Below are 23,222 nucleotides of genomic sequence, written 5' to 3'. Positions count from 1 at the left end.
GAAAAGAACGCGTCTAAACCCTCTACCCTGCCCAGCCAGAATGCCCTTTCAAAGCTTCCCCTCCAACTCCCCCATCCACTCTTTCAACTCAACCCTCTTTCCCCCATCCTTGACAAGCACCCTCCCAAACCACCCTAGAAGATCAAACCCAAGATCCCTACTTAACCCCTGCACCCTCTTCAAGTTCCTCACCCCCAAATCATCATGCCCCATGACCTGCAGCGGACACCCCGCCTTGATCATCTCCCTCTGCTGATACTTGTTCCCCTTGAACGCATCATACGGCGAGCCACCCAGGATAAGAAACAGGAGCGTGATAGCCAGGGACCAGAGATCTGAGGTCGCGGAAGGTGGCGAGGTAGAAGAGGAGCTGAGCAGTGAGGGGTCGAGATAGTCCCATGTCCCTGCGCCGAGGGGAGACGCGGAGGATTCGATGGTGGCGGAAGGGTGGGAGAGGATAGTTGAGGAGAAGTCTGTGTAGATGGGTTTGGGCGCGGCGGTTGATAAGGGAGAAGAAGAGGAGATGAGAATATTGGAGGGTTTGATGTCGGCGTGGGTACACCCTTTGTCTTGCATCCATGCCAAGCTGTTGAGCAGTGCGAGGGCGATGCTAGGGAAGACTTCAGCCAGTCTCGCTGCTCGAGCCTCTTCGTCGAGCGTGTTGAGCGTCTTTTGGATCCAGCCTTCCAGCGTGTCGTCCATGGCTTGGAGGAGGATGGCACCGTTGCGGGTGTCTAGGCCGTAGAAGGGAACGATGTGGTTTTCTGCGTCGGGGAAGCGGGAGAGGTAGGATAGGATTCTTGCTTCTGCGCTGAGCACCTTTTTGGCGCTGGTCATGGCTGGTACTTTTACTGCGTACATAGGTGGGGTGACGGGGAGTCGACTGAGGTCTACGACAGAGTCTATGCTTTGGACTGGGGTGAGTGGTGGAGTCATTTCGGGACCACAGGGAGGCTGTGATGAGGACTGTTCTGTTGGTTTAGGAGGGCAGGGTTTCGCGAGGAAGACATCGCTCCAGGCTCCTTCGCCGATGGTCTTCTTCCGCCCACGATCGTCCGTCTTGAACTCATAGTCGGTTAGGTGATACGGAAAGGTGGTGAGTTCGGTGCTGCCAGGTTGCGGTGACTCGTCCAGTGACAGTCGAGGCCGGCTGAGGGACGATATCGAATCGCCACGTCGTAGACTCGATAACGAACTTAGAAAGTCGGACGATGTCGAGTTGGACTTGGAATGCGAGGCGCTGCCGGGTGTGATAGGAGGAGTGACGGCACCACTGTTGTGCATGCCTCGGGGATCATGCGCACCCATAGTTACAGATCTTTTCCTTGTCGGAGAGGTCGGTGGTGTAGAAAGCGTTCGTACGGCAAACGGTCTTGAGAATGTCTTGTCAGCCGCACCGATCGTATGACCTTGGCTTGATGCGCTGTCCGTCAGCAGGTGAAGTTGGGGTTGTTGCCTCTTCTGCGTGAGTGGTGTCGCTGGTGATTCGACTGCCGGCGGATCTTCCCTTGAAGCAGGGAAAGTGAACCGTGAAAGTTGCGCCATGTTCGTTTTACAGTAAGAGTTGCTTGACGATGTTCAAGTTTGACAAGTCACGCGGTACAGTTACAGTGTGCGTGTAGCGCGTGGAGAACTGTTGCCTGAAGCTTGAAGCAACAGCGCGTGAGGGAAAGGTCCAGGGAACTTGAAGAGACGATGCGAAACAGGAACAGATTCTCAAACAAGACAAGAAACGTTGCAAAGCAAAAAAGGCGAGTGGACGTCTCTTTTTGATCGGGGCGTGTCAAACCTGGGTCTGGAACCGAGAGATGGGAACCAACAAAGAAAGGGAGATAGTATAGTGCTACAGGTAAAGGTACACGAGATAAGAGGACGGATCCACAAGCAGGCTATCGCGCAACCTACTAGAGAGTAAGAAGCATTGTCGATGATAGTCGCAATAAAACGATGGGCGGCGCGTGCGGAAGGCCCGCAGCCAAAGCGTTGTTGGCTGTGTGTCGATGAGTCGAAAAGCGATCGGGACCTGCAAACGGGTCTATAAGCAAAGAACAGCGCTGCGCCCCGGAGTATCCGGGGACGACGGGTGGCACTCGTGGAATCCCTACCCGTACCAACGCGATAGCAATCTTAGCCAGCGCTGTTGGACGCCGATGATTCGGTGGGGGGAAGAGACAAAGCGCATCCCCTGGGAACACCTCCGTGATTCCAGAAGCGCACCCATTCACACGTCTTTCCTAGCCGGGTGGTCGCGCAGCTGGCTAATGGCGGTAGCGCACAAATGGCGCGCTGTCCTTGGCTACGGGTCCCCAATTGCTGGCCTGCATTGGGTGAACGTGCGTGGTTTGATTGGGCTGCGCGACCTCACCATTCCCCATCCAGGGTTTGCCTTTGTGTGCGACACGTTTGGCTGCGTGCCATGCCTCGCGCTCTCTGCTTGGATGGACATGCGAAACTTGACGTTTTTGCTCGGAGCTTTTCTGGAGACTTTCGGTGCTTCTTTTCTGTGACGTCGTTATTAACACCGTGGCTGGTGGAGATGGGCTGCGGCACTTGTCGCACTTGTCACAGCTAAGTCATGAGATCGTGAAGGCTGTGGAGCTATCGTGAGTTATCGCTAGCTTGTCGTTGGCTCACATCGCTGGTGTATCTTTTGACTGCCGTCCCGTCCGAGCCACCATGACAGCGAAACGTGGAGATGAGCTGAGCGGCTGAAGATCATCTACTACATGCTGTCATCACCGAAAAGATTCATCCTGCATCGTGACCTTCGTTATACCTTCTTTCGTCAGCGCTTACTGTGAAAACTGGGGCAACTCCGCCGACACCCCTGCTCTGCGCTTGCGGCTTCAAGCATCGTGAACAAACTACCCCGGATGAAATGCCGGTAGCTCAATAAAGTGTTTTTTGTTGACGTAGCTGAGCTTCAAGCTTTCGATCCAAGACTAGGGCAACGGGCGTGGGCTTATCGACCGCACGTATAGTTCGCGGATTGCGCTAGATGAGCACACGGCTGTATGTGGGGGCTATTGAGCTACTGCTCAACTGCACATCGGGTGATTCCTCAAGCCACCCGTTCACCAAAACGTGGGAGTCATCCTCAGATCCATCCTGTTGATATCGCGCACGCCAGATTAGGCATGTACAACGCTGATAAGCGAAATTTGACAGCCCAATCTACCAACCTCGAATAGCCGCCATGCACGAGAGTGGAGCCCAACCAAACCTCACGCTGCGAACCATCAGATCTGTATACTTAGGGGTTAGCCATCCTTCGGTTCAAAAAAACTCCTGGGTCAAATTTGCTTCTTATCAAGTCCACGGTAGGTGCGAAGAGAGAAGATAGATCAACTTGAATAATCGACGATTCATTGCTCTGCTACTCTATCTCCTCACCGAGCCACCGCCGATCGACTGACCGTCCTACGCTGGACCACGGTACTATGCTGCGAACGAAAACGCTGAAGGGAATTGGTAATAGTCTTCCGCTGCGCCCATTGCTTGAACAAAGGAGATAATGACACCCATACACAAGGAGAAAAGACAACCGATGAAGTGCTAGAGGTAGAAAGACTACATATATACGAGATGGATATAGGTATTATCATCCTCCATGCTGATCAGTCAACGGGAAACCCAAAAGTACAACTCTCTGCCCAACCGGCGCAGAGAGATCGAAGTAAAACGCCGGCTTCATGATGGGTAATCGTATGATTGCGCCCTTTGCACTGATGCCATGTGAACCCATTTCGATTGATGATTACAGTATATTGGTATGGATACCCAAGATATGCACAAAACGCATAGATAGCTCAGAACCTGTTTTGTTGATTTTGACTTTGCTGTTGCTGAGCGACCGAGGAGCGATGATACGAATCGATGATTTGGCCCACCTGCTCCTCGTGCTCGCTCTGGCGTCAATGTTCGTATCCTGCGCCTCGTTGCCATGGGCTCGAGGTGTTGGCCTGTCGGTACTGTTGTTGACCTTGGCCATTGCTACCAGGACGGTATGAGGGTGCCGGGCTACGGCGCTCGTAAAAGGACGGCGGTGCTGGTGAAACAGTACCGTCATTACCTTGGCTACGTGGTGGCACGGCAGCGTAGTGCTCGTTGAATCCACCCTCCTTGGCAGCCATTTGGCGCTGCTCTTCGGAAGAGTAGTCGTCATCGTCGTCAATACGGCTTCGTGATCCGGTGTATGGGTGGGTGCCCTTGCCTTCACCACGGGCAGTCGCACCGAGTGCGTCGAGCTCAGTGGTTAGCTGAGTTTGTGACTTGATGAAGGAGCCACGGTCGTCGCGCATTGGCTGGTAGCGGGTGTCGGGGTTCTTGGTGAACAGAGCGAATCCAGACGAGACAAGAAGCATGAGAAGGAGGATCAGGGCGAAGGCGGCATTAATGATGAAGAAGATGACACCCATGACACCAGTGACGATAGCCTACAAACGTTAGTCGTGAACAGTGGTAGAAGTGAGCGCTACTTACAGGCTGGTTGAAGATCTCGGTGAACATCAACAGGAAGAAGGCGCTGAGGAAGTTGACAGCAGCAATGGCGATGTTGAAACCATTGGTCTTCTTGTCCATCCAGGGACGAAGGACACATACACCAACAAGCAGAGCAGCCTCGATGAGAACAATGGCGATGGCCTGAACCTTGAAGGCACCTTGCGCAAGACCGACAAACATGGCCTTGATGAGGAGGTATCCGAGCCATGGGATGATGAACCAGTAGGCGGCCGCCTTGAATTGAACGTAGAGGAAGCCCCACTTGTTGAGCGCAACAGGGTCCGAGTAGAGGATGTATGCAGGGTTCTTGTGCATGGCGATGGAGCGTTGGGCGATTCGGACCACCTTGGAAGAAGCCCATGCGAGGATACCAATCATGGTGAGCATAGAAAGGATAGCCAGAACGACCAGACCAGCAGAGTCACGCTTAGTTAACTCCCAGAAGCTCAGCATCATCATCTGCGGGAAGCCAATGAGGACGACACGGAAGAGAATACCCTTGAGCACAGTCTGCCAGCCGTTGCGGAAGTCGACGAACTTGTCGCCCTTCATCTTGCCGGCCTTGACTAGGCCCTCGCAGATGTACTTGAAAGCCACGACACCGATGACGGTAAAGAGGACAAAGATGACGAAGAAGGTGTATCCGGTGAAGAAGATGTTGGTCGTTTCAATCTTGGCCTTGAAACCAACACGCTCGATGCCGTGGAGAACCAAGCGGTCTCCTCCAGCCTGTGCCTCGGTGGCGGCAGCGTTACTACGGGCCATAAGGCGACCGACAGCTCCGGTGGTGAAGTCGAGCGCACGCCTCATCTTCCTCTTCTTCTGGACCTCAATGGAGATGTACGACAGCTGGGACAGGTAGGTGGTCGGGCTTCCGCCAGTAGCACGCTGGTACCACGTTGCCATATCCTGAAGGAATTGAACACGGATGATACCCATGGTCCATTGGAAGTTCTGGGTCCAGGCGGAGACGATGGGTGGAAGAGGGACAGCGCAGAGACCGATAAAGGCCTGCGCTTGAAAGTAACCGAATAGCGACATGGCGTTGGCGGCAACGTGCGCGGCGGTGTTGGAATGTCCCAGTCCAGACGTTATAGCGGAAGCCATGAGACCCAGACCCGCTATGACAGCCGTCACCCATGCCACAGCCTTCTGGTCAACCGAATGTCCGTTTGACAGCTCTGCTTCTACACATGCGAGTTGTTGATGGGTCTCTGCAGACCTGATCTTGACTCGTACGACTGCGTCGAGATCGGGGATTGTGTATGCGATGCCTGTGTGGTGTTAGGGGGGTTGGGCAGCAACTTTGGACAATTCTTACCTGGGATGACGCTCATGATGTCCTGGCTAATGTCGATGTTGGATTTGATAGTCAACGGTCCGGCGTTCATTGGGCACATGCCCTCGAGCTCCTTCTGACCGCAGGGGTCGAGCTTCTCGTTCATGGCGGAGTATCCGTAGACGAGCAGTTCGATGTCGGCCTCAATCTTGCCGGCAATGTTGGAGATACCCTCGATCTTGAAGCCCAGACTGCGGTTGCTGGGGGTGAATGCGACGTTGAAGAGGGTGGCGGAGAAGCTGGAGTTGGACATGCACGGGTTGAGCGACTTGGATTCGATGATGCGCTCGCCCGAGACGACGGGCGCCGCGATGGCTGCGAGCCATAACAGCGACTTGGAGAGGGAGAACTTCATGGTGGGCGGTGTTGTGGTGGTGTATTAGGTGCGCGGAGCGAGGTACCTCAGGCGCGGGCGTACTCCTTACGAGTACTGCGGAGGGAGGTCGGCCAAACCAGCGGCGCGAGGGAGTCCGTCAGTCACAGTGAATGGGGTTCGTTTGCGTCCTGTCGGGGTGAATAGAAGGGGTGGGTGCGGGTGAAGGTGCGGGTGAGCGAGTGGCAGTCGAGAGCGACGAATGGGCGGTGATGTCGAAAGAGGCGGTTGCGCAGGACAACTGGGGAAGGGAAACCGGGAAGCAGCGAGGCGAAGAGGCCTGTCTGTCGGCGGCTGGGCGACGCTAGGGCTAGTACAAGGGGATATGTGTAAACGACCGGACGGGCGCGATCAGCACTTGCACGCAACCCAATGAAAATGAATCAGCTCGCTCTCGTCGTCACCTAACGCTGGTGTTTGGAAAGTGCCTGAGGAGCGCAGGAGATGGGGCGGATGGTAAGAGGATGCCAGCTCGCAGGAGCTGAGGTCTATGCACCGCGTGCCGGCTGCTTCAGGGGAGCGAGACTGCGACGGTCGCGGCGAGTGGGCCAGATGAATACGCGCGGCACCTGCTCAGCGCCCAGCCTCAGAGCATCCAACGGCTGTCAAGTTTGCGATCGCAAAGAACAGTCGGAGATATTCCTGCGCGCGCTATGCTCTGCTGCTCTGAATTCCTCAACACTTGCTTCTCTCCAAGACGCCTTTGTCTTCGCAGGCCCCAGAACGCGCGCCTTCTTCTTTGACCAAGCTGGAACACTCGGATGAGGCAGGGGCGAGGGGGCAGGGGCACTTGCTTCGCCACACTCGCACGCAGGAACAATCTCGTCGGGCCAATCAACACGACGCTCTAGGCCTCTTCTCGCGCTGACTGAAAGTCTGCCAGCCAGGTCCGCCCAGCTCTTCGTATTTCCTCTAATTTTATTGCCGTATACGCGCGAAACCAACATTTCACTCTTCCAGCCCATCCCCGCCCGCTGCACATTACCGCTCCCTGAAGGATGTCAATATTATGCCATCCGGAATCCTGCGGCACACCAAGTCTGGACTGTCTGGCCAGCGACCCCATCCGTGCTCTCGGCACCAGCGGATGGCTGCACGCAAATAGACTACACCCAGCCTCTCCAGCCAATCATGCCAATCATGCCGCATCGGACTGTGGCGCACTTGGCCAGCGAGGTCGATGAGCCGTCGACTCGCTGCAAGCGGCGCCATCTTCACCACATCGAGATGCACAAGACTACACTTCAGCGTAGTCTGCCTGCTGTTTCTGGGCGCTGGGCACTACGGCATCTCCATCCGCAGCTTGCGTAATGTCCTCACGTGGCATCGGTGTAAACATCATTGTTTCCACCTCACCACTTCGGCCCTCTGTGGACTGAAAGTGTTTACCCAGCCACCACTCACCACTGTATCACCGGACGATCATCATTCAAGCCATGCGACAGACGTCATGAGCCCACCTGCGCAACGCGTGTCTGCGAACGATCAACGAACGTCTCACCCACATCTGAAACACGCGATCTGCCCATCTACCTCAGAGATTTCCGGCCCGCTCACATCTATCGATACACTTTGCGCAGCCTCATCTTCTAACCTTTCGCACTGGACTGACCCTGAAGATCGTCATCTTCCCTATGCGCGCCTAGCGGTGGAGCTGCCCCACCAACAAGTGGGCGCGAACGCGTAACCGGACGTTTGACCAACATCAACAAACCTGCATCAACGATCTTACCGACGTTCTTTGTGATCTTTTGTTTGACGGCAACTCTCATCAAAATCGCGGATGCTCGTAGAAGATACTCAAGTTCTCTGACTTACTTCACCAGGAGAAATGAAGCTGCCTGACGTGACTAGCAACGGGTTGTACCAAAGTCTGTGGATTTCCTTCTCTTCTCTCTTTCATTTCGTGCGTCGGAATTTGCAATTCGTCTCAAGACCTGACTGCGACGGTTGGACGTCTTCGAAAACCCGTTTCTCAGATCTGGGGTTTCTACCAGCTAAACAACACCTGACTAAGAAGCTTGTATCACGCCCCGCACGCGGCATGGCTTTTGCAAAGCCGGTGCCTAGCACAACCGTCTTTTATGTATGAAGATCTGTGGGCAAGACTTTAGATGTTTTGTGGTTACTAGTATTTCTCTTCGCTCCAATGCCCATCTAGGAGTCTATTGCCCAATATGTCTGCAAAACCTCCATTCCCCATCTTTAACCCAGGTATCCCAGCCGAAGGTCCGACGTTTCGCCCCTTCTCACGACTCCCGAAAGAACTCCGATCATTGATATGGCGACACGCCATCCGGCGTCAGCGCATCGTTAAAGTCGACATCTCCAGTCCCTGGCTAGCAGATCCATAACCTTCCTAGAACGTTTAGGAGATGCGTTTCGTGGCAACGCCAAAATACTTGCAGAGTGTGGAAGCAGCTACCTCGTTACACTTTACGGGTACCAGATCCTCAGCAAGTACTTTCGTGTTTGTCAAGCTTCTCGACGAGAAGCTTTCCTCTTTTACCGCGTACGCATCCCTTGCCGATTTGTACGATGGCCAGAGAAGGCTTCGCTCCATATGATGCGGGTGTTAATGAATGCTAAGGCCAGAGAAGCAGGTAAAGATGATCCAGCATTGACATCAAACTGGCCACCATTGAAGGATTTCAACATCCCAAGCACCCTTTGCTTCAACCTCGAATGGGATTTCCTCGCTTTCTCGGCTTGGCCAAATGGACACGAGGGGCCTCTCGTCGGCCAGTTTCTACATGACCTGCTACGATTTCTTCATAGGTATGTTGTAACGTTGTGCACCGTGGTCTGATCAAGGCTGGATAAGACTCGCTCTGAAGAGAGTACCAAGGAGAAACCTGGCAGTTGGGATAGCATATCAAATATTTTCTAGTCGACAACCTTGTTCTAATTTACATTGACGCTGCGTCAAATCCTCCACTTGCGGGATTGGGAAGATGCAGACGCAGGTGTTTGTTTGCTCCTCCGTCCGCGGCGGTGTGTGGGCGTTTGGTGGTATGCAAGCTCCCGCCCTTCACTTCCCATTCCCCCACCAGCGAGCAAACGGATGTGCGCACGTGCGTTGAATACCGACTATTCTTGATAGTTGCACTTTGGATACATTGCTCTCTCATACTATCAAGTACCCAAGTCCAAGATGCCGCACGCCATCACTGCCTTGCAGCTCAATACCGATGGCCCTGACAATCACGACCAAGCCGATCTTCAACTACTACTAAAGAACAAGCTTCGCGGCGTACCGGCTACCCACCTCCCCGTAGTCACCCTCGTGGACATTCTCGACCAAACCCCGCGAGCGCTCGATATCCCCAACATACCATCAGATATCCAACTACCCTTCTTCCTCCACAACCGTGTCGTCATCGACCGCTACGCGAGCAAGCCCATCAAAGATGAAGAAAAACAGAGTATGGAGATAACGCGAGCGATCTGGTTCTACCGACTCGACGAAGCGCACCAATTCCAACGTTTCCACGACATCATGAGGTGGAACACTGCGATCTTCGTTGCGCTGTTAGCTCAACACTCACAGTCTAGCGATCAGCGTCAATCCTCACATGGCGAAGCAGGAGCAGTTGATCGTCGTCCTGGAGCCATAGACTCCTACCGCCCCGGACGGGTTACCACTCCCACACACGCACGTATCCCTCCCGCAGCCATTCGTTTCATAAAACAATACCTCGCCGCCGTCATCGAACACCACAACACGCCCACTTCCAGTTTTGTCGCACGAGAGTCCTTCATCCTGACATGGAAAACTGGACCCTGGGAACTGTTCACGAACTTCGGGGGTGCGCAGAAGAAGTTGCTGAAGAACGCTATGAAGAAGCTTAGTAAAGAGTGGGAGGCAGAGTTGCGTGTTGCAGAGTCACAGTTGGGTAGGGAGCGGTACGAGAGGAAGGTTGGCAAATTTGTTGGTGGGGTGGTGCCTGGAAAGAGGGAGACGGGTGTGCGTGCTGAGGAGGTGAAGAGCGCGGGTAAGGATGTCGACAACGCAAATCTGGTGTTGCCTAACCGGGGAGAAGGCGAAGGAAATAGTGGTAATGAACTGTTGCAGGCGCTTCTGACTCCGTACGTACCGCAGACCAATGAGGCTAGGGGGCAGGATGGAAAGGGAGTCAAGAGTGGTGTGGTTGAGGTCGAAGGGACACTCGTCACGGATGTAAGATCTGCTATTGCGGCTTTGCAGACGATGGAGCCGAGTGCCATTCTACCGGTGCTTATCCGCTTGTTTCCGGAATAGATGTATGTCTTGCGCTGGGGGTTCGATACACACAGCCAGAACTGCATGGGTCTGGATAGAAGGCCGAGAGGGTCTTTCTATAGATTTCGGGTTCTTAGAGGCGGAGATGAATGTACCCGGTTAGAGGAAATGGCCGCGCTTATGTGCCTACAATGGCTAGTCAGTCCGAACAAATAAGTCATCACCTGAGAATACAGGATGTGGTATACGTTCAAACAAATGAGATTCGTAAGTCTATATCGGTATCTACTAGTCATACACCGCTCATTAACCTTTCCATTACCATCTTTCCATCCAAAGCCATCCATTTACTGGGGCTTAAGCACACCACGGTACCTCATCTTTCCATCCCTGAGGGTGGCCATTGCCTCCTCGATACCACTCTCAGTGAGCGGGAACTCCATGGTGATAGGCTTGATGCCGTGCAGCGCGGAGAAAGCCAACATGCTGCGGTGAACAGCGCGGGCAGCAACAACAGAGCCCTGGACGGTGATACCCTTGGCGATAAGAGCCATGTGGTTGATAGCAAAGTCGTCATCGGAAACGGTCATGGGGAAGATGATGGCGTTGTTGTTGAGGACAGGGAGCATGAGCTTCCAGTCGGGCATAACGGAAGTGGTGACGAGGAGAGCGTCAACAGGGCGGCTGACGCTGATCTCAGACTTGCCCTTCATGGCGATGAACTCCTTAGCGCCGAGCTTCATGGCCTCGTCCTTCTTGCTCTCAGATCCGGAGAAGACGACGACGTCGCAGCCCATCTTGGCGGCGTACTGGATGGCCAAGTGGCCGAGACCGCCAACACCCATGACACCGACGCGGTCGGTGGGCTTGACGTTGTAGGTGTGCAGGGCGTTGAAGACGGTGGCTCCACCGCACATCAGGGGTGCGGCTTCAGCGTCGGTGAGCTCATCGGGGACCTTGAAGACGAAGGCCTCGCGCTGGACGGAGTGGGAAGCAAAGCTGCCCTGGTCGAGGTTGGCCATGCCGTACATTTGGCGCTCGCTGCAGTAGGTTTCCTGGCCTGTGAGGCACTTGTCGCAGCGGCCGCAAGAGTTGTGCTCGTATCCCCAACCGACGCGGTCACCCTTCTTCAGGTCCTGCACGTTGGGTCCAAGCTCTTCTACGACACCGACACCCTCGTGGCCGAGAGCCATGTCGGCTCCCTTGTAGTGCTCATCGGTTCCGCAGAGACCGGAGGCGGTTACTTTGATGAGAACCTGGTCGTTCTCGAGGTCGGGCTTGGTGGTTTGCGACTTGACAATCTTGCTCTCCTTGGAGCCCTTGTAGACGGTGAAAGAAGGCATCTTGGTGGTAGTGTGTTGTGATGTAGTATACGTTTAAAGGTGATGTAATAGAAAAACTTTTGGGTATCTTGTTGCAAAAGAGATGAAAGTTGATGTGATGTTGATTGATGTGTTCACAAAGACTACCGCGACTTACTGTTATATATGATTAGAGCCAACCTACAGCTCATTCTTACATGTGCCATGAATGCCGCTGGAGCTACGTTCGAAAACTTCTCCCCCATGACGTCGCGTATTGATAATGCACAGGGTCTCTGGGTCCAGGGTCTGGATATCGCCGTGCCTTACACATTGGGTGCGTCGACCGCCACTAGAAAACGTGGTTTTGTGGGTCGCATCTCCAGCATGACAATTTTGAGATCAGCCGAATCCGGTATAGTCGCTTCCTCATGCTGCATCTTCGAGGTGTTGTCAGCTGTGATGCAGCTCATGGATATCGGCTATGTCGTCGCGATTACGCGTTGTCAGCACAGCATGCAGCCTACTCCTGCACATTGTAAAAAGCATCGAGCTGCGAAATCCAGAAGACGCCTCGGGCAGCATCGGCCAATCATCCCACCACAGTTGCAGGACTGCCGAAATGCCCGCAATCGTGCGACGTGCGTCTGGAACGTGTCGGAATGATATGGATTTCCATGTGCCAGGCGCCGCTTGTGTGGAGCAAAAGACGTTGTTCCTGACCCCAATGCGGATGCGGCTCTGCGCAAAGAGTCCATGACGTAGGTGGTCCCGGGGCGTCCGTCCGATGATTGCGCTACATCACCGAAACTGTTCGGCCCTTCCCACGCCTGATTCTCAGAGGCCGGTGCGAGTCTTATCCGATCGTAATGCGCATTACTGATCTTTCGTTTGGCGGCTACTTGTTGCCGAGTCCATGGGGATGAAGGTGTGGCGTTCGTCGGGGCCCAGGTGCAGCGGCCTGGAGTTGCGACTTTGGGGACGATGCCACGAGATGCTTACCCAACCCCGAAACTTTCGGATCGCAAGTCGGAGTGGTGATAAGCGATAAACTACGATAGAGATTCTTGTCGTCGGTAGTGCATTCTATGCAGTCAAGTTTAAGCCACCCCGGCGCAGGCCTCCAACTGCAGACTCGAAGAGCAGGATGTGGAAAGCGTGTCAGCCCATGCGGCTGCAAGATAAGTTAGACTCTAGTATACATACCTAAGGTCTACGACCATTCAGATCTTACTCTCGCCTTTGGAGCCGTGCCGAAGGTAGTGGAAGAGGTCGTTGTTGAAGTTTAAAGCTTTTCGAGCGGTCAAAATTTGACGAAAGCATACCTAAGAAAGTACCATGATGGATCAAGAGAAACCCCTTCCACGCGTACGCCCCGACACCGCCACGCATGCATCTCATCGATCCAAACGACGCTGAAGTTCAAGGTCTACTCAAGTTGTAACAAACTGAACGCTGTGTAGCTAAACTCAAATCAATGGACTTCGTCAAACGAACCGACGTACCTAGGTATCCCGTCGACACAGAGATTCGAACATCAATGACAAGAAGCTGAACAGTTTTAAGAGTCCGTTGTTACTATGTGTTGAACTAGTGACAATCCAGGCTCATCCTCTCCTACCGACATACTAGCAACAACGCCAAACCCTTTGAAACTTACTTCCAAGCTACAATTTCTTCCCACAAACCACGTCTCTAACAAACAATTTTATATCCCCTCTTAAAGACCGGCACAGGATCACACGTCGGCGGCTCGTTAAGCACATACGGCGCTCCCGCCTCTTCCGAACAATCCGCTGAGTCGAAGAGTTGCACTACACACCTCATCAGCCCTTGCAGTCACCATGCTGGGTCAAAAGTTTACTTACACACGCAGCCTTGGAGAGCGATGTCTAGTAATTTGAGACTTGCCTGGTTTGGCTCGAGAGGATAACACTCATCAGACACGATGTTGTCGTGTGGGAATGAGAGACAAGGGTTACTGGCTGCACAGTCAAAGCACGACCATGATGTGAAGGATCCAGCATTGGGAATGGGGTTGGGGACGGGATTACGGTGGTTAGGTGTGAGGGGGAAGGCGAGGGTTGTCGCTGCAAGTGCGAAGGTGATGGCGAAGAGATGCATGATTGAAGGTGTGGATGAGTTCAGGATGATCGGGATGATTGTGTTGAAAGCGATGAACTGTAGAGGTGTTACCTGGAGTGGCTTTATATGTGCTTTCTCGCGATAAATATGGGAATGGCGAGACAACAGATGATCAGCTTCGACCATCGACGTCTTGGTATCTCCAGGTCAAATTCATGTGACTCCAGTATACGACCAATGTGCTCTCTATACTCCCTGACGACTTCCTCTCACCTCATCCTTGGGCTGTAGTAGAAGGAGCTTGGCAAAGACATTCTTCTCACATGTTGCGCGGTCAAATTCTCTTGCAGTAAGCGCTTGCTCTAGATGGAAGTAGCACATCATACAAACGAAATCCTCAGATCATTTTTTTTCTACCTGCTCACATCACATAACGCCTTAGCGATGGTCACGTTACAATCGAAGATGGTGATAGTAGCGACCTGATATATTCCAATACAGCCTAGCTCGCACCGTGTGTTGAACACGGCGAACGAGCCGGACTAAATCTAATAAGCCAGATCGAAAAGGTGTTGTAATGACTGTCTTCCGAATACGCCCTCTCAGTTATGCACGCTGTTGCCAGCTCCCTTCCGTCTAATAATCAACTCGTAACTGCGTCTCCCCAAATAGCTGGATGGATATAACCTGCTTAAGAGCAGATAGCCTGGAAGGAATACTTCTGCGACACATTGATGCAGCCGCTGGGAGCAGTGGTGAAGACGTCGGTTGGCGCACCAGTGCAGTTGGTGGAAGTGTAGAACTCGACTATTCCCATTAGATCACGATCATTCAGAATAAACGTTGTCGCGACTCACGGCGGCAGTTGGCACGAGTCTTCTCCAAGAAGAAGACCTTGGCGCTCTGCAAGGGCAGGTACTTGCACTCGTTGCTGTGGATGTTCTGCTCCTGAACGGCCTGGGGTGAGCAGTCGGAGTTGGCGTAGGCCTCGACTGAGGAGTGGGTGTTAGTGGGAACGGTAGTCTGCGTAGATGTGGAAGGGACGTACAAGAGGCAACGTTCTCAAGCGAGATCTGAGCGACGGCAACTGAGGCCATGATGGCGGCGACGATGGTGGAGGTGAACTGCATCTTGAAGATTTGGGTTTTTGGTGGAGCTAAAAGATATTGAATGTAGTGATACTGTAGAAGATGCTGTCGTGGTTGTCCTCCCAAATGCACCCTTCCTTGGAGGTATTATACCTCATTTCTTCAGTGCTCTCGATTTCCTCCGTCATCTCCTCTCGCCCGGGGCGTTTGTTGGAGTTCATCGTGGCTTGTTGCGGTGAGAAGAATACGAGCGTAATTCATCATCATGTCTGATGGGCTTGCCATGCAAGTGACCGTACACAGGCAGACATATGCCTCATCGCCGGACAGCTTGCGAAAGAGCGGGCGTTGTTGGCAGTATGAGGAAGTTTGCTCGTACACCTGACGCCGTGGCTTCAGTTTTATAAGCACAACGCTGACCAGTGTGATCGCTGAGTATGGCGATGTGGGATCCACTGGCCGAGAACTTTACTTGTACATAAGTCAATAGGAGCAATTCGTATCGACGTGACTGATGGTCAGTGGCTTGCGGGCCGCTGCTGCAAGAGGTCCGTCCGCGGGAAAATCATTCTCGTCAGAGGATGCGTCAGTTATAGGTGGCTGAGCGGCGTCATGTGTGAGACATGAGCTCAGCATTGAGTGAACTCCCTATATACCTCATTTCGGTATTGAGCGAACAGGTGCGCGAGAAATTTATTCGTCATCTCCTCCCTTCATTGGAAGGACTGTGAGATGGGGGCCTCGTGTCCAGCCTACAATAGCTCGTGCGCGTGGCGAGAACTCTCAGGGTGGGTAGTCAGCCACGTGATGTGTGTTGTGTTTGGAAATGTTAAGCGCGTGTGTAAATCGATGCAATGCAGCCGGTAAGAAAAGGTGCACGGATATCATGTGTTGGTTCAAAGAAACCCAAATACGCACCAATGGGACGGAAGGACCCGGCTGACAGGCCTGGCCAAAAGGTTTATGCAAACGACTGTTGGATTGGTATCCTGAAGCGAGAGAGCATAAGCAAAGGTGCGTGCTCGATCTCAGCGTGACCCTAGTCTTGAGGCCTCCAAGAACTCAGATCTACATTCGGAAAGTCTCTGAAGAGCGCAAATCCCCCCCTACGCCTTAGCAGTCCCGCGCTGTATCCCGATCGTCTCTTTCGTAACTTTTCCTGGTACGTGTGTATCATCATTGTCTAAATAAAAAATGCCATCCATATTGCAGTAGGAAAACAGCGCTTGACAACTATTGAGTAGCTGCTCAGTTGTAATCGTGCATGTTGTGTAAGCTGATGTCCTGGCTGCTGGTAACGCGTCGCTCTTCCCCGTTACCGTTAGCGAGGGCATCACTCGTTGATGTCTGGCTGACACCGTTGGCTGGGTGCCAATCGGGTTGCCCATTGCCATCTGATGGGATGACGTTGCCATGTTGGTCAACCTCCTGTTGCAATATGCATTAGTCAAAGGGAGTCTTGTCAAACAATATTCTCAAGTCTCAACTTACAACGCCTTTGGCAGCCATGCGCACTTGCTGAGGATTGGCCGTGCCATGTACGACAGCCTCTCGTGCCTTCTCCATGACCTTTTGTTTGCGACTCTCTCCGCGGATTCTTTCGAGATGCTCGAAATAGCCAGCGTCGACGGGAGTGACATATTTTCCGCAGAAGACACCAACCTCGAACTTCTGCGTCGCAGGATCACGAGGAGAGAGGCGTGCGCAAGCGCTCTGTAGATCCTCGAGGTTCTGGTAAACGACATCATCCGCGCCAATGTGCTTAGCAATGGCTGCTGAGTCGCGGTGGTGGGCGATCAGCTCCGAGGAAGAGGCCAGGTCGATACCGTAGATGTGGGCATTGGTGATTGGCGGTGCACACGAGGTAAAGTAGACCTTCTTGGCACCCGCTTCCCGCGCCATCAGGACAATCTCACGCGACGTAGTACCCCGGACGATGGAGTCATCTACCAGCAACACGTTCTTGCCTTCAAACTTCTTCTTCATAGGATTCAGCTTGGCCCGGACGCCCTTCTGTCGTAATTGTTGCGACGGCATGATGAATGTGCGGAAGATGTAACGGTTCTTGACGAAACCTTGTACGTATGGCTTTTGGAGAGCCTCAGCAACGCATAACGCAGAAGTGATCGAAGTTTCGGGAATTGGCATGACCACGTCGATCTCATCCATGGTCTTGGGACCGAGCTGCTTCTTGATGGTCTCGGCGAGAGTGAAGCCCATGTTACGTCGGCTCTCATCCACGTCGATGCCGTCAATGACAGAGTCGGGTCGCGCGAAGTAGACGTATTCGAAGATATCCGGGGTATACGCTTCTTGCTTGGCGACTTGCCTGAAGACGGGCTCCTTGCCCTTCTCGATGATCACAGCTTGGCCAGGGAGGATATCGAAGAAGTCCTTGTAGCCGCACTGGACCAGCGCAACACTCTCTGATGCCATCATGTAGTCCATGCTCTTGCCGTCCTGCGACTTGCGAGAGCCGAGCACCATGGGCCGAATACCGTACGGGTCGCGGAAACCGATGAGGCCGAATCCTGAGACAATGTTAGTGCCTATACGACTACAGTATAGCAGAAATCATTGGAGATTGACATACCCGCAAGCATGGCCGTGCAGGCCCATCCACCAGTGCAGAGCTTGTACATCCTCTCCAGCGCCGCAAAGCAATCGTCGGCGTTGATACGCGCCTTGCCGGTCTCGTTGAGCTCGTCGGCGAAGATGTTGAGCATGAGCTCGCTATCGCTCTCGGTGTTGATATGCCTGTGGGCCTCGTGATCGAGTCGCTGGCGCAGTGCCGGCGCGTTGATGAGGTTGCCATTGTGGGTCATGCAGATACCGTAGGGGCTGTTGACGTAGAAGGGCTGAGCCTCAGCGTTCGCGCTGCTGCCGGCGGTAGGGTATCGCAGGTGGCCGAGGCCCATGAAGCCGGGGAGGTCGGAAACGCGTGCGCCGTCCTGGAAGACGCGCGACGCCATACCGTTGCCCTTGCACTGGTGGAAGCGACCACCGGCACTGCAACTGACTATTCCGGCAGCATCTTGGCCGCGATGTTGGAGGAGGTAGAGGGCATCGTGCACCTCGACCGAAGCCGATTGCGACTTGGGATCGCCGTGGATCACAGCAATGATACCGCACATTTTGACGTGATGGCGGGGTGTGGGGAGGCTTGGAGCAAAAACTCGGGTTTATATGCTACTAAGACGCGTCAGTTGCGGTAACAATTCGGAAGACGCGGGATATGTAAGTGGGGTAGTCTCTCAGGAAGTCGTTGTGCGCTCAAGGGGTATCGCAAGTCTAACATCTTTATAATATGACAAAATCATCATCGGGACATTGAATAGGCAGCAGGTAAGAGAACAAGTGACGACATACGTAGCCTGGTGGTGTTCCTGAAGGTTTCGGCAGGTCTCTCCAAAAATGGGGTATCCTGGTGGAAGAATATTGTTATGGCCGTTGGGCGCTAGATGCAGCAGCAGTCCATCTACTCTCAACTCGAGTTCTCAGTGTGGGCGGCGGCGTCGTCTTCGTAGCGGCGTGGCGGGATTGTTGTCCCAGCTGGTGATGGCGTTTGGGCTCATGGTTATTGGAAAGTAAGAGCGCTCTAGTGGGGAAGGGGCAGCATGATAAACAATTTTTTTCCTCGCCGCACCTGCACTTCCGCCCTTTGGGGCTTGGCGGCCCTGCGAAGCCGAGGGAGCTGCCCCACATGTTGCAACCTCGAGAACCGACATCGCAACGCGACATCGCGATAGTTTCGACAGAGTAACGGGAGCGAAGCGCGTTATCATCGCCGACGACGATTCGGGTACTCGCTTTCGTTCGATTCGCGTCCTGCGCCATCATCCGACGCGTTCTTTTGGGTTCTCACCCCTCGTATACGAAAGGACGAATATCTTCACCTTCTCACGTCGTCAATGGCGACCTCTTAGCTGAGCAGAGGGCTGGGGTACTTCTCTATTCAGTCATCTCCCGAAAGTCCCTCAGAAAGACCTACGCGAGTCTGCCCACCACATGCAGACCTACGGCAGACGCCACCCAGCGCGACTATATCTCTACCAGCTCGCCACGCTTGATGAACGCCATTCCACGTGCGAACAGAGCGCGTCAATGTACCGGAATGCATCAGTTGGTACTTGGCGGCCGTCGCCAAGGGATCTGTGAACGCCAGCGATGGCGCAGCCTTGCAGTCTTCATTCATGGCCAACCTCTCGAAGTTTGTCACTGACTCGCGCCATCTCACTCGCATTTTCTTGAGTACATTTGCGGGCTGACGTAAGTGAACTTGTTCTTTGCCGATGCAGGATACCGGAAGAGCCCAAAATGGACGGAATAGGCCACGCTCACATGGGAGCGCACAGTCAGGGTGTGCTTGTGCTGACTCTCGAAGGATTGTCGTCCAAAGCATCTTCAAAAGGTTCTTTGTGTTACCAGTACCATGTCCTTGGTCTCCGCAACGCTGCACGAGCGGCTAGACCCCGTGTCCAATTCCGAACGGTGCCCACCCTGCACGACATCCATCGCCGAAGCGCGTCGGCACTGGCATCATACTCCCAAACGAAGCAGCCAGAGGACGAACAACTCATCTGTCTCGGAATATGGTCTTTCTTCTGCAGGTCGGCAGCTACTTTCTCTTGCGCGACAGACCGACTCCAAACGACGCTAGCACACGTCTCTGCACCATCCACGCATACCCCGGTCTTTCACACCAACAATCTCCCACAGCCACGATGCGTGTAGTCAAAAACGGACCATGCTGTTCGCCTGCTAGCATTGCACAGTATCTTCACTAGCGTGACCCCGATTACAGCTGGCCACTAGGACTACGGTTGGTGGTGTCCATTCGCCCAATCGATACTGATCTATCGTAGACGAAAGCATCAGAAGTCGACGTTGACGATCTATCGAACCTGCTCAGTCTGAGCATCAATATCTCTGTACTATCATCCCCGGAGCGTATCCTTCCGCTGTTTCAACGTCGAACACAACAGAGGGTCAAGTTTATATGCCTAATTTGCAACACGTTCTACAGCAGTCTTCGCGCGTAGGGTTCATTCATGAGCCGCAAACACGTGAACATGAAGACATACGTGTCACGTATTATACGTAAGCCGGTGGATCTCGCACGAAGACTATTGCCAGATGCCGGGAGGAGTGCAGCCCGTAAGTCCCGATTGACACGGCTGCGTTGACGCCAGCTTCATACGGAAAGGACCGCCTTACACGGCATACCCGAGGAACACAAGTATTGGCAAGTTGGTGCAACTGTCAACTCAGTGCAGCCCAAAACGTTCGACTTGTTGTCGACATGTCATTTGCTAAGTTTTAGCCCAAGGCGCAAAGGCTTGCGTTAGGCTCGTTTCATTTGGCTTGCCTCCACTTAAGAGGTCTTTAGAGGGGCAGTTGTCCTACAAGAAAGCGTGTTACCAGTCTCGGCATATCAGTACTTCTGACTCTGACGAGAATGGTATCAAGAGTACCAGCAGGACGATGCTCAACTCCACGATGGTTATTCGGCTTCTGAAAGGGGAACCCCCACCATGTGAGCGCTGCAGATCAGTACAGCATCAGTAGCATGCGGGATCGGCTGCTCGCCGCTGCCTCCAATTGCCGCAGCCCGATTAGCCCTCACGTATGCATAGCTACTTCCCTGAAATAATACGCGGGGTCCCCACATGTAGTCGCAGATCCAGCCCAACCAGAACCGTGCATACTTAATACTACGCGATCCGCATGGACCAGGTGGCGATACTGTTCGTCGCCCGGTGTTCTGGGATCTTTATTAGGTGCTGGACAAGTATACCGACAGCAAGCCACCCCTTCTACTAAGATCCAGCTCAGCTAGGGATCTCCAATCGCATCCTTCATGTAGTGCAAAGGCAAGCACTCCGGTCCAATGCCCGTGACGCATGCAAGCGCATGGATGTAACCCGTTTACCCATCAGCTAAGAGGGGCCTATAGAGTGATGGTATACTTGCTGAATATGAGCTCTTTGATATCTGCATCAGCGTCGCGGTATAAAGGGTCAAAAGCCACATCAAAGCTCACACATCACTTCGGCATTATTTCCACGCGACAGGTGCGCGACTGCAGCTTTCTATCGTCTGTCGTCACAGACTGTTCATAGTTCTTGCCTGCGCATATCCTTATGACGGTAGGGTCCGGCGAATCTGGCAGGATGACGACCCTCAACGGGGAGTGCTTGCCAAACATTGACCTCACTGCGTCATCGGAATCGATTAAGGCGAGCAACTACAACCGCGACAACAAACCTTTCAAACTAACTATTCAAGTCCTTCACACGAGCTAAGATGGCCTCGAATGGAAAGACCAGTGCTCCAACTCACGTACTGGCGGCTTTCATCGCCCTCAGTCTATCGATCTTCTTAGTAGCACTCGATACCGTGCTCATACCAACCGCTCTACCTACGATCTCCCGATCTTTCCATATCCCAGACTCCCTGTACGCCTGGATAGGGTCTTCCTACCTTCTCGCCAATGCCTCATCAGTCCCATTCTGGGGCAAGCTGTCGGACATATTCGGAAGAAAGCCCGTAATCCTGGCAGCCAACGCCATCTTCCTTGGCGGCAGCATCTTGTGCGCCGTCAGTGTGAATGCCGTTATGCTCATCTTCGGCCGGGTCGTTCAGGGTCTCGGCGGCGGTGGAGTGGTGGTACTGGTTCACGTATGCGTCAGCGACCTCTTCACCATCCGGGATTGGTCCTTCTACATGGGCACTGTTGGTGCTGTATGGGCCGTCGCATCTGCTTTGGGCCCGGTACTCGGCGGCGTCTTCGCACAACGTCTCCATTGGACGTGGTGCTTTTACATCAACATACCCATCGTCTCACTAGCGATTATAGTGTTGTATCTTACGCTACACCTACACAACCCACGAACGCCCCTTACAACAGGACTTGCGGCTATGGACTGGCTGGGGACCGTCACAATAATCACGGCTACTATACTCCTGCTAGTGGGCCTCCAAGTAGGTGGTATTAGCTCCTACTCGAACGCTGGAGTCATTACGTGCTTGCTGTTCGGATCGCTCGCTTACGTCGCCTTCCCTTTCTCGCAACACTGGGTGGCGCAACATGGCGGCAGTCCCATTATGCCGCTGCGCATCTTCAAAGACATTAGTAACCTTAGCGCGCTGGCCGTATGCGCATGCGACACTCTGGTCTTTACCTCGGTGGCTTACTTCCTACCCCTGTACTTCCAGATCGTGCTCGGACTCCAACCAGAGATAACAGGCGTATGTATGCTCGCTGTCGCGATACCCTTAGCACTTGTTTCATTCACTTCCGGTCATGTCATAGAGAAGACTGGGCGTTTTCTCGAAGTACTGCAAGCGGGTCTATTCGTTATGACGCTCGGTGTCGGCCTTCTTATCTCGCTCGGCACCACGCCAAGCCTTGGAACTGTCATCGCATTCATGGTCGTTATCGGCCTGGGTTTCGGGCCCAACTTTGGTGCGCCTCTCATTGCTCTACAAACGCGCATACAAGAGGCGGATATTGCGGCCGGTACTGCGGCTTTCGGATTTGTACGTACGATGTTTGGTGCCATCGGTTTAGTGATCGGCCAAGTGGTATTCCAACTCCTCATGGCGCCGCACTATGAGAAGATTGTCGACAGTGGCATCGCAGACGATGTTGCTTTTAAGCTCACTGGGGGTGAAGCGATATCTCAGAGCGCCGCTATCACTGGCTTCACAGAGTTCCAGAAGAGTGTAGTCCGCCATAGCTTCATGAGCGCGCTGAGAGGGACTTGGATTCTCATGACAGTCGTCGGCGCCATTGGACTTCTGATCTCGTTCGGTATCAAGAGGACGAAGTTGCGTCGAGAAAGGACGACTGAGCTTAAGGAGCTGGATGTCATATCGAGCGACTGAGCATAGGGTAACAGCTCACACGTGTGCAACTAATGGCTCGCTCATTGATGCCCAATCATATGATGCACATAGCGCAAGCGATTCAGTCATTTGATTCATGACTAGCTCATCTAGTTACATGTTTCAGGTGCAAGGATTCCCATATTCAGTCTATTTGAGCGTTTTACATATATATATCTGCGCGGTGCGGCCCCTAACTGCCAAAGCTGCCTCGAGCTCTACATGAATATACTCGCTAGATATACCACTCCATGTATTGCAAGACCCAGCCTTCAGAGCTCGTTTGCGCCATGTATTTACTTCTTTCTCCGTGCTTCCCTATGCGATCTCAGCAGCTCCGCCAACGCCTCATCACTCCATTCCGCGTCGCGATACGTAAAGTAGTCACTAGGCAGGGTCGCAGGATTATTCGGATCTTGCG

The 23,222-nt window shown here is 53.4% G+C and overlaps 7 protein-coding genes across 7 annotated transcripts; 2 read left to right on the top strand and 5 right to left on the bottom strand.

The window, feature by feature from the left end:
- Nucleotides 1–48: 48 nt before the first annotated feature.
- J4E93_005996 (uncharacterized protein) lies at nt 49–1,308 on the bottom strand (the record flags this gene model as incomplete). The annotated part of the gene is made up of 1 exon (XM_049343914.1): nt 49–1,308. The coding sequence occupies one exon, from the start codon at nt 1,306–1,308 to the stop codon at nt 49–51; it is 1,260 nt and encodes a 419-aa protein (XP_049199147.1).
- A 2,606-nt stretch (nt 1,309–3,914) lies between these two features.
- Nucleotides 3,915–6,197, bottom strand: J4E93_005995 (uncharacterized protein; the record flags this gene model as incomplete). Its single annotated transcript, XM_049343913.1, has 3 exons — nt 3,915–4,436; nt 4,483–5,777; nt 5,825–6,197. The coding sequence occupies 3 exons, from the start codon at nt 6,195–6,197 to the stop codon at nt 3,915–3,917; spliced, it is 2,190 nt and encodes a 729-aa protein (XP_049199146.1).
- Nucleotides 6,198–9,369: 3,172 nt separating this feature from the next.
- J4E93_005994 (uncharacterized protein) lies at nt 9,370–10,476 on the top strand (the record flags this gene model as incomplete). The annotated part of the gene is made up of 1 exon (XM_049343912.1): nt 9,370–10,476. The coding sequence occupies one exon, from the start codon at nt 9,370–9,372 to the stop codon at nt 10,474–10,476; it is 1,107 nt and encodes a 368-aa protein (XP_049199145.1).
- A 308-nt stretch (nt 10,477–10,784) lies between these two features.
- On the bottom strand, nt 10,785–11,780 carry J4E93_005993 (uncharacterized protein; the record flags this gene model as incomplete). Its single annotated transcript, XM_049343911.1, has 1 exon — nt 10,785–11,780. The coding sequence occupies one exon, from the start codon at nt 11,778–11,780 to the stop codon at nt 10,785–10,787; it is 996 nt and encodes a 331-aa protein (XP_049199144.1).
- Nucleotides 11,781–14,654: 2,874 nt separating this feature from the next.
- On the bottom strand, nt 14,655–14,953 carry J4E93_005992 (uncharacterized protein; the record flags this gene model as incomplete). Its single annotated transcript, XM_049343910.1, has 2 exons — nt 14,655–14,815; nt 14,872–14,953. The coding sequence occupies 2 exons, from the start codon at nt 14,951–14,953 to the stop codon at nt 14,655–14,657; spliced, it is 243 nt and encodes an 80-aa protein (XP_049199143.1).
- A 1,206-nt stretch (nt 14,954–16,159) lies between these two features.
- J4E93_005991 (uncharacterized protein) lies at nt 16,160–18,045 on the bottom strand (the record flags this gene model as incomplete). Its single annotated transcript, XM_049343909.1, has 3 exons — nt 16,160–16,339; nt 16,403–17,442; nt 17,505–18,045. The coding sequence occupies 3 exons, from the start codon at nt 18,043–18,045 to the stop codon at nt 16,160–16,162; spliced, it is 1,761 nt and encodes a 586-aa protein (XP_049199142.1).
- A 3,172-nt stretch (nt 18,046–21,217) lies between these two features.
- J4E93_005990 (uncharacterized protein) lies at nt 21,218–22,801 on the top strand (the record flags this gene model as incomplete). The annotated part of the gene is made up of 1 exon (XM_049343908.1): nt 21,218–22,801. One exon carries the CDS (start codon nt 21,218–21,220, stop codon nt 22,799–22,801), a length of 1,584 nt encoding a protein of 527 aa, XP_049199141.1.
- Nucleotides 22,802–23,222: the final 421 nt, after the last annotated feature.

Source organism: Alternaria ventricosa (assembly GCF_023758065.1).
Source record: "Alternaria ventricosa strain BMP 2768 chromosome Unknown scaffold_9, whole genome shotgun sequence".
Taxonomy (NCBI): Eukaryota; Fungi; Ascomycota; class Dothideomycetes; order Pleosporales; family Pleosporaceae; genus Alternaria; species Alternaria ventricosa.
This window is presented reverse-complemented; position numbering and strand designations above follow the sequence as displayed.